Consider the following 11,518-nt stretch of genomic DNA (forward strand, 5'->3'; position numbering starts at 1 on the left):
CTGTTTGGGTAAACTGCGTTTTGACAGCTTATGCGGTTTCACACCGCAGTTATCTAGGTGTGGTGACAGTTTTTAGACAGCGATATAGCTTTTCCAAAAAAATAAAAATTTGTAATAGTCACTGCACATAACTTATTAGCAGATTATTTTTAATCAGCTTATCAGTAGATTATTCAATAAGTTGCAGCTACCCCAAACAGTTATATGATTCCCAAGGATAAAATTCATCAACCAGTCATCCAAAAATTTGTAAACTTCAATCTTTCAGTAATTTGATAATTGCACTTATAACCTTTTGCACATTTTATCAACACAACCAAAGTTTTGATTCAACTACAATATCTTAATTAATTGACTCACATTATCTTAGAATTTTTATTCATTCATCATCTAATTTGATTCAATTTTAAACAAGAAAGGTTAAAAATAGAAATATTTCCTTTACAAACATACCCTTCTCAAAAGAAATTGAATAAACTAATATTAAATTTTTAAAGTCACTGTCCAACTGAATGAATTGATCAATCATATAATATTTGAAAATTTTCAAGTATTTTCATATTTTATTAATTTTAATTTTAATTTTTGGCATTATTTGTTTCAATAAATGCAAAATTACAAGAAAATTTCAATTAATACAACAAAATATTTTTTTTTTGGTTTATGAGAAAATTATAGAGGTATAATATAGTCAATAGGTTCAATCAAGTGCAATTTCATTTTATTTTGATTTATATTTTGTATTTTATGATTTTTTTTATCATTTAATGGTTTAAAAATCAATTAAAATATGTATGATGGTATTATATTTTGATTTTATTTTTATTAAATTCTCCTAGTTTTTCTGAATTCAACAAAATTTAATATTAAATTCTCCTAGTTTTTCTGAATTCAACAAAAATTTTTTTTTTTCATTTTTAACATTTATGTATTTATTTATTTATGGTTTTCCAAAATTCTCTTTATTTTTCCAACATTTTAGTAAATCTAGAAATTCTCTAAGTTCTTACTTGAACACGTGTAAGCTTCCCATTGGCCGCTACCTTCTAACTGTCGCCTCTTGGTTGGTCGCCATTGATTTATTGTTAGATCCATTGTGAAGTTTCAAACACCTACACACCAACAGAAAATGATCCAAACCGTTCATTTTAGTTAAATAAAATGGACGACATCGGTGTATCTTCTCCAAATGAAGATGAATCGAAAACCATCTGCACTAAAATGCAAGGATCTCCCTCGATACTTAACGAAATCGAACAATATAAAAACCATCTCAAAGAGCTCTTCAATCTTAATAGCTATGATCTAAAATTTCGAAGGTTCATTTCACAAAGCTTGAAAATCGAACGAAAACATGCTTTAAAATAAAAAAAAAAGTAAAATAGCAAGAAAAATTGAATCCTATAATCAATAAAACTATTGGTTTTGACAACTTAAAGGGAGCATTATTTCAAACCTTATTGAAAAAGCATGAGCACTAATTTCCCACTTTTATGAACTCTAAAACAAAAAATGGCCTCCTTTAAATAATCATGAGCCCACTTTGACACTTCTATCAATAAAACAAAATTTAGCATCACATATTCTAGCCTGTGATATAGCATACTAATGGTTCAAACCTAAGCACAACTATAACTCAATAAAACCAACAATAAGTTCAATAAATGAACCCACATGTTGCATTTGCAAATTAAATCACTCCATCAAAATATACAGAGACATTATACTAATGCATTGTTTGCATAAATAACAGTTTATTTTGACAAAAAATTTAAAAAAAAAAAAAGCAGCACACTATGTTTATGAAGCAAGCTGAGAGATATAAGGCTCTGCTTAAATCACTATATCTCAACAATTTCTCCATTTTACATTTCACACCTTAACAAAGTATAAAAGTGATCAAACCATTCCAAGTTCTTAACACAAACAATACCAATAATGCTTTCTTCTTCTTTCTTCCTCACTGCAGATCATAATTGAGAACCATTGCAGTTATTTCTGGTTCATTGCAGAGAGCGAGGAGTTACAGAGGCTTGAAATGAGAGGAGGAATCCAGTTTAGTCAAAGGATTGAGCATGAACATCTGTTTATCTTTGAGGCATTGGCTAGCTGCTTTTCTGCAAAGAGAAAAATGGTGGTGTAGATGACGAGATAATGCTGCGAAAATAAAACTTATATATAAAAAAAGAACTTGGAATTGAAGAATGATATTTTTGAAGATTGTTGATGTATTAGATAGTATGGGCATTTACATACATAGCACTAAAATCTTTGATAACGCATCAACAATAGCATTGTTATCAATTTTTAAAAGTGAAATACAACTTTTCATGCCGAGGTTTAAAACACCAGAGTATGTAAATATAAAAGTTTTGGTGTGGGATATGAAAATACAAAAGAATTGTGTGCTGTGTATGTAAATTTGACTAGATGGTAAAGGCAAAATAAGTAGGATTTCTGATATTGAATGTGGAATGTATGGAATTTAATATGATCACAATAAAGAGTGTTATTCTCTCTTAATTGTTTGTTTATATATGATTTTGTATGCCTATTTGTAGGCCTCACATAATAAATAATAAAAAAATATTTCCTCAACATGATATGGAAGTTAAATCTAGCCACCCTCCCTAAGCCATGTACACCCTTATATGTCGAATGGTGGGTACTGACCATCCTTTGAAGTGATTTTGGGTCAAATCTCTTTATACCCCTTCTACTCAATATTCTAATAGGAGTATAATGAGAATAATTCTCAACTTTACCGAGGCATAAGATCAATTAAAAATAAATCACAGTACGGAATAATAGGATCACACGGGATTTGAGAAAAAATCAAAACAAAAAAATTTAAATAAAAGAACAATCAAAGCAACTAGAAAAGTACATGAGAATTTTACGTAAAAAAATCCGAGAACTGGAAAACATCACAGTCACACCACCAAAAATTCACCATGAAAATCAAAGTTTTTATAGAGAACTCATACCAGTTTCCTCTCTACACACAAAGAAACTTACAGGACACGACATCCCCAAGCCTACAAATCCACCTCTTTGACACCTTCACCGAGATGCTTGTCCATGAAGTTCAGAAGAAAATACTACATCCCCAAGCCTTTGCGCCGCTCGAATTATGGTTTAAAAACCAAAAAATCGTGATAGCTGCACTAGGCACAAAAGCAGCTGGACTTGGCGCAAAAGCGCCTAGCTCTTGAGCAAGAAAGCATCACACCCAGCAAAACGAGCTCTTGGGCGCCCAAGGGGGTGCAAAAGCTTCTCTTTTTGCGCCCAAACATGGGTGCAAAGCGTCCATAGTGGGAGCAAAAGCGTGCCCTTCAAAAGCCGCAACTAACAATGGGCGTTTAGGCTCGTGTTTCTAGTCTAGAAAAAGAATATCTGGGTGCTTTTGGCTCCACAAACACAACATATTCCTTAGGAATATCCGTAGTTATTGATAGTCCTTTAAAAATGAATATTTTAGCATGCTTCAGTGTAATCATTTTTACTCGTTTATGTTTAAAAATGAAATCACTGTCGCCTTTAAAGGCCCGTTTGTGGCAGCTTATAAGTGCGGTGGCATTTTCAAAACACCGTCATACCGTTTGGTTCGCGCGTTTTGCCAACTTATTTGGAACCGCGTTTGGATTTTTACACTAAATGCAGGCCGCGGGTCGAGCCCCTCGGCCAGCCCGTGGGCCGCGATTCAAAATAAACATCTTATCCTGAAACACACAAGCTGCCTCAAACGCACCCTGAGAGATCTTGGAGGTGTGTTTGATGGTAAATTAAAATTAATTTCTAATTAAATCCAGGTAAATGATAGCTTATAAATATGGATACAACAAATTCACAAATTTCTCATTAATTTTTTTCTAACTTCAAGCCACCAAATAATGCCTTATAAATGTGAAAATTTATAACATGAATGAATAGAAAAGAACATCGATTTGATACTTAATGACAAAAAAAGATTTATATTAATACCACTCTAACACCTGAACTTCAATTTTTAAATGCATATAACTTTACCCGTGCATGAAAAGGTGCCTTGCACTTTTTAAAAGTTAAAATAGTGATATTTTTTATGTGATATGAAAAAATTGGGTGGTAGAAATATAAAAAACAAAGTTTAGGTGTTACATACATAGAAATTGGGCGGTATGTATGTAAATGCCCAATGAAAAAAATGCTGTAATGAAACCTAAAGAATGAAAAAAAATAAATTTCAGATAATTTAAAGACAGTGATTTAGAATAGATAGAATACCATTGCTTTTATCGATTGCGGGAGGCCGCACAACAACATGCATTGTAATTACACCACCAGGAAGCTCGCCAACAGGTACCCTGGACTCTGCAAGGGTTCTATTGTTCTCTAAAATTCTCCCAGCATTTATAAGCTTCAAATCATTTATTGTCTTTGGAACAATTTGTTTGCCTATCAATAAACAATTATTAAATCAAAAGCAATTACAAAAAATAATACAATTATAACACAAATAGCACCAAAGCAAAAATTATCATTCTTTATGCAAAGATAGAGAAGTATTGGATCAAATAAAATCTTTAAAAGACACTCCATTATAAGTAAACTAACACTAAATCAAACAATTCCATGATGAAAATGCAGCTTCTTTCTCAGAAATAAGCCCAGTCGTACGCCTCGTCATCATCATCATTAGCCTTGTCCAAATGATAAATCTTCATTATTTATTTCTAAATGCTGCCAAGAGTAAACATAGAGATTTTTGACGCAATAGGTAAGTGATTATTTTCGGAGACAAAGTGATTATATTCGGAGATATATTCTTTGTCGCATTATTAAATCATATATATGTTTCCTTTTTTGTCTCTCATATATGCTTATTTATTAGCTCCTACTTATTCAATAATAAAAAAATATTACCAATAACAATAACACCAACAACAACAACAACAAGCCATTATCCCACTAAGTGGAGTCGGCTACATCAATCATTTTCTTCATTGCATCCTATTGAATGTAATATTTTTATTTAACTATAATGAATTAAGATCATTTTTATACAATAATCCTAAGTCTTTCTACGTCTATCTCTGTCTTTCTTAACATAAGTCAGTCACTCATCCACCTAAGCATCCTCATCTCAGCCTCATCTCAGCAACATTTAACTTACAGCAACATTTAACTTAATTTTATGCTTCTCTTTTGAAGGACAACATTCTGCGCCATAGAAATTTATAGGTCTGACCAACATCTTATAAAATTTTCCTTTGAGTCTAAGTGGTGCTTTTCTATCACACAATAAGCCCGAAGCATTCTTCCACTTCAACCAACCAAACATGAATTCTACTAATAACATCTCCATCTATATCACCATCACTTTGAACAATAGACCCGAGATATCTAAAGCATTCACACCACACCTTTTAATAATTTGATCACCCATAATTATAACTCTGTCACTAGAGCTACTACTAGTAAAATTACATTCCATGTATTCAGTTGTAGTTCTACTCAAGCGAAGGTCATTAGAGTCCAATGTCGACCTTCATAATTCAAGTTTTTCCGAAGCTCTTTCTCTAGTCTTATCCACAAGAAGCATATAATCAACGAAAATCATGCACCAAGTTACATCCTCCTCTAAATGTCCAATGAGAGCATCAATTAATAAAGCAAAAAGATATGGGCTTAAAGCCAATCCCTAATGTAATCCGACTGAAATAGAAAAATAATTGGTCAATCCTTCTGTTTGAACACAACAACTCTAGTATACATATCATTAATGACTTCAATACAAGTCATACCAACACATTTCTTCTCTAGAACTCCACAAAGGATATCTCTTGAAACTTTATTGTAAGATTTTTCTAAATCAATAAAATTCATATGTAGATCCTCCTTATTCTCTTTGTACTTCTCCATCAAACCTCTCAATAAATATATAGCTTACATAGTAGACCTGCCTGACATAAATCCAAACTGATTATGAGAAACTTTTGTCATATTTCTTAACCTATGTTCAATTACGCTATCCTATAATTTTAAAGTATGATACTATCAACTTAATTCTTCTATAATTTGCACACTCTTATGCATCCCCTTTATTCTTAAAAATGGGGATCAAAATGCTCTTCCTCCACTCCTCAGACATCTTTTTAGTTTTTAAAATAATATTAAAGAGTTTAGTGAGTCAAGAAAATTTCAAATCTCTTAAATATTTCCACACTTTAATTGGGATATCATCAGGTCTTACATACTTTCCACCCTTAATTTTCTTTAAAGCCTCAACTATTTTTTTTACTAATAAGACAATAAAAATGAAATATTTTATAGTTATTAACGACATTAAGATCAATAAAGTCGATCGTAATTTCAGAAACTTTAATGAAAAGTTTATTAAAATAACTCACCCACCTATTTTGAATATTTTTTTTCTAAGATAGACCTTTTGAATTTCATCTTTAATATATCTAAGTTACATCTTTATTTTTCTTTTCTCTTTATTTAACTAATTTATACATATATTTTTCACTTTCTTTAGTATCTAATCTATTATAAAAATCACTAAAACTAGAATTTGTAGAATTACAGATTGTTCTCTTAGATTCCCTATGAGCTATTTTATATTTTTACCGATTCTCTAAACTTTTATATTTAAACGAATTTTTATAATATAAATTCTTATATTTTATTTTTTCTTGCACATTTTTATTCTACCACCAACTATTTTTATTTATAAACATTTTTCCTTTTGATTCTCCAAGTACATCTTTGACACTTATTTGATAGTGTTTGTTATTTTATCACACATAGAATTTACTTCTTCATGAATATCTCAAATCTCAAAATTTTGAAGTATACTCATAATATTAATTTTTTTTGTCTTTTAGGTTCACTCATCTAATTCTACGACAATGGTTCTCAGTATTCTTTATTTTACAACTCTTTATCTTAAAAACTAAAATTAATAATCGATGTTGTGTATTTAAATTCTCGTTAGGAATGATCTTATAATCTTTACATTCTCGATGATCTATTCTTCTCATAAGAAAATAATCAATTTGTGATCAATTTGTGTTTTATTAGATTTGTGTTTTATTAGATTCATTCTTATAAGCAATAATATGTTCATCTCTTTTCTTGAATAAAGTATTAGCAATAACAAAAACATATGCTAAAGAAAAATTTAAAATGACTATGACTTCTTCATTAATCACTCCAAAACCGTAGTCGTTATGAATATTTCTAAAATCTTCTATCACTCTACTAACATGTCCATTTAAATCTCCTCCAACAAAAAAATTTTCTTCATGAGGTATCATTTGTATTAATTCTTCTAGATCATTACAAAATTTTTCTTTGGAACCTATATCAAAATCTACTTGCGAAGCATAAACACTTATAATATTAAAAATCTTAATATCGACAATAATCTTAAGAATTATAATTCTATATTTAATTTTAGTAATTTTTATAATATTATATTTCAAACACTTATTGATAATAGCACCTACATCATTTCTAGTGCGACTTTTACCCGAATATCAAAGTTTAAAACCTAAGTTATCAATCTCTTTGTTCTTTTCTCCAACCCATTTAGTTTCATGAATACATAAGAAATTTATCTCTTTATGCATCACAATATCAACTAATTTCATTAATTTACCTGTGAGAGTATCTATATTCCAAGATCCTATTTTAATATTAGTTTAATGGACTAACTTCTTTACCCGCATCCGCCCGTAATGTGGGAACCCTTTCTCATTTGACACTACACCCAGACATCGGTTAAGCGGCCGTTGCACACTTTTGATGTATTTAGGTCATACAGTCTGTCGCTTCCAGGGGATGCCCTAATGTGTACATATTGATTAAAATGACTTTTGTCATGATTTTTTGACAAATTTTATGTTGGTTGTTGACTACCTAACACAACCCTTCATTTTTCAATAATATATATTGTTGAATATATATCTAATCAATTTCTTTAACAAAATGAGGTGAGCTTGTTCAATATGGGCATTTCAAAATTGATAAACTACTTGGCAAAATAGACTGACGAGTTTCCTGTTGCTATATTTTTCTTTGATTATAAACGAATGTGGATAATGGACTTATAAATATTTAAAAGAATTATGAAGGTGAAGTAATATGTTAAAATATGCAATTAAAGTGACAAGTCAATTTACAAGAGAATAAAATAACAAGAAAGGCGGAGCATTATCCAATGCTTCTCAAACATAAAAAAGAAAACTGTTTACATATTGGATGATGGAAATTTGAATGAAAGGAGATTTTTTTTAAAATGGGGGGGGGTGGGGGTGGTGCTGGAAAATATTCTTAGAAATAGTTTTAAACTCAAAATCAACCCATTTCATCAGAATTTTATTTCATTTCCTTCACTTCAATCAAAAGAAAGCCTTAGAGTGAAGCAAGAATCCAGGCATTGGAAATTTAAAGTGAAGGTTCCTCAATTTTGGAATGATTCTAAATGACCATAGTTAGTCATGTAAGTCATAATGGGGAGCTGCAGTAGCATCACTTGGTCGCGGAGGTCATAACTGGTGCTACAATGGTAGGTGGTTGCAGTAAAAACATCATTTGTCAATACAAGGCCTAAGAAGGGAACTTCAAGTCCAGAGAAAGTCGTCAAATTCTAAATACGACGATTATAAGTAGTTATTGCAGATATTTATTATCGGATCTTCGATATGATGTTACTCGTTATCTCATATTGGCGTATGTTGTTTCACCATATTTGAGGTGCATTGTTACACCGTATCTGGGTGGGTCATTATATCATATTTGTTGATGCATTGTTACACTGCATTCGTGGTGCATCGTAACACCAAGGTGCGTCACCATATTCAGGATATGTTATTACATTGTATGTGGGGTATTTCGATACACTGCAAGGTTCACCAACAGCGACAGTTGAGGGCGGCCGATGGCTGTCGGCAACGACCGACGAGTGGTGGTTGACAGTGGTCGGAGGATACAGATGGCAAAATTACCATTGGGTCTTCGAATCTAGAACAACTCTCGAATTCCAGCCCTCCTCCAGTCCCAATCCAGCCACCAAGTCCAGGTTCGGGTCTTCAGGTCCCCTTCATGAAGGGAATATGGTTATATTTATAAATATTGAGAGTGGCATCTCTGAAAAAAAGCAGGAATTCATACCGCTTCATCGAACGGCCTAGAGTATTTCCCTTGATTGGATGACGTTCTATGGGTATTAAAGCGTCTTAATGATGTCAAAATTGAGTGACATTAGACTCGTTGGATTCATCTCATCGAGACACTTAATTTGGCGATAATTTTGTCAGATTTAGAATCTATTGGACCATCTAATTAACTATTCAAAGCTCCCAAAAGTGCTTTAACAACTTGAAACTTTGATTTGACTCGAATTGGATCAATTTCGGTGTCATTTGGTTCGTCTCGTCGAGCTGGTCATTTTGATTGATTGCGGGTTTGTAGAAATTCGAGTACTGGATGATTTTTTATTCAAGCTTCAAGTTTTATTGCCCAAAAATGCCTCAAAGTTCGTGCCAAATGGTAAAATTTGTTGATGGCATTGATAAGAGTTAAACTAGTTAAAATAGAAAAAAAAAATTGTACAATTATATGTGGATCAGGAAGAATAAAAAGGGAAAATGCTGACAATTGGAATGAGAATGAAACTAAAAGATACGAATTACACACCACACCCTCAAACCCCTAGTAGCTCTTTTATTTTTCTATTGAGACAAACAGCTATTCTTGCAGCAATTTTGATGGGTCAAAGAAACAACAAAATCAAAATAGTTCATCCCGATTACATAAAGGATGAATAGCATGCAACTTAGAGAAGAAATTTCCGCAAATTCATGAATTAAAAACAGCTGAAATAAAAGATGGACATGCGAGCAAGTTTGTAGCTACATTACAAATAGTCTTGACAACAAAACCACAGATTATATAACTCTGGGACATTTACATACATACCATACCACCCAATTCCTATTTAGTTACATATCCAACACCTAAACTTTGCTTTTGTGCATTAATACCACCCAAATCTTTCACATAACATCTAAAATACCATCATTCAACTTTTAAATTTCAAAATACACCTTTTCGTGCATATATATAAGGTAGTATGTGTGTAAGCAAAAGTTGAAATTAAGTGTTAGACATGTAAATACATAAAAATTGAGCGGTGTATATGTAAATCTTCCCAAAAATAATTAGATAAAGGATGCAACTGAATTAAGAGTGAAGTCCTGAAAATCTCCTTCTATTTTAAAAGCAGTCCATTTCCTTCCAAGAAAAATGTTTAGTATCCTTTAGAAATATTAAGCTTAAATCCGATAAAAAATAATTTTTTGAGACTTTAAATCCTAATATTTTGCTCCAATAATGATTAAATCCTGGATTCATTAAATCCCACCTTTAACAAGATTTATTGGATTTAATGATTTCAGATCTCACAAACACTAAATCCTGAAACAAATATTCAAAAAGCTTCTAGAGATTTAGCAAGACTTAAAAAGTTTTCAGGCTTCAATCCTTTCAACTTCTTCTAAATCTGGATTCACATGATTTACCAAACCCTACTTCTATGAAAACATCCCTCAGAAATTCACGAAAATCGATTTCTCAGAAAGAATCAAAGTTTGATCCAAATTACAAGTTCATCGCAAGCTAAAAATGAGCCAAATTCACAGTTCAAATTCTGCAAAAACAAGATTAGAAATCAAATCCATGGACTCACCGGCGGGCCATCTAGCCAATATGCTCTCCTTGAGAGATCCAACCGCAGTAGAAGGATCGTACTTATTGGGTCCAATATCGGTACCATCAAACAACCTAAACTTCAGCTCAATCAAATCATCATCAGCCATATCTGAAAAAACCCTAGGAAGAACAAAATCCCTCCCTTATAATATCATAAGGCACACTGACCCCAGAGAAATCGCCGAGGAACTAGATTCCAATTCGGAAAACACATGGAATCTTCCCTTCAGAATTGCTGTCAGCTCAAAACAGATCGAATCTCCGGAAAATAGCAAGAATCGGAGATGAACTGGCTTGAAATCTACTGAAACAGATCAAACCCTTGCTTCAAAACCATTCTGAGAGCAGCAATCGCCATAGTGTTCCTCTTGAATCTGTAAGATGAACAGATCTTGATGAAAACAAGGAAGAACCAGATGAGAAATTCTCAAAGTCTTCCTGGAATCCGACAGGGGATTGAGGAAGGCAGCTAACCGAAGATGCCGTCTTTCCTCTATTTCCCAACTCACCCTCGCTCTCAGACAATCGTTTTAGCTTCGCTTCATTTGACTCGATCTGCACCTGACTGAGTTGCTGGTTCAACCAACCCCAGGTGGATGCCAAAAAAAATAAAAAACGCTTTTTTTTTCTTTTTCTGAGTTTTGAAATTTGAACAATTATTGCTTATATGTCCCATTTGTTTCCTGAAGATTAGTGTAACAAAAGAATATTTAAATTTGCTGACCCGGCCTCTCTAGTTGTCGGCTATCGTCGATCG

The 11,518-nt window shown here is 32.3% G+C and overlaps 1 protein-coding gene across 1 annotated transcript; it reads right to left on the minus strand.

Moving 5' to 3' along the window:
- Positions 1 to 1,677: 1,677 nt before the first annotated feature.
- LOC110025604 (membrane-anchored ubiquitin-fold protein 3-like) lies at positions 1,678 to 11,318 on the minus strand. The gene is made up of 3 exons (XM_020726181.1): positions 10,739 to 11,318; positions 4,267 to 4,437; positions 1,678 to 2,117 (listed from the first exon to the last, which is right to left on the minus strand). Exons 1-3 carry the CDS (start codon positions 10,866 to 10,868, stop codon positions 2,062 to 2,064), a joined length of 357 nt encoding a protein of 118 aa, XP_020581840.1. The 5' UTR covers positions 10,869 to 11,318; the 3' UTR covers positions 1,678 to 2,061.
- Between the last annotated feature and the right edge of the window lie 200 nt (positions 11,319 to 11,518).

Source organism: Phalaenopsis equestris, unplaced genomic scaffold, assembly GCF_001263595.1.
Source record: "Phalaenopsis equestris unplaced genomic scaffold, ASM126359v1 Scaffold000312, whole genome shotgun sequence".
Classification (NCBI taxonomy): Eukaryota; Viridiplantae; Streptophyta; class Magnoliopsida; order Asparagales; family Orchidaceae; genus Phalaenopsis; species Phalaenopsis equestris.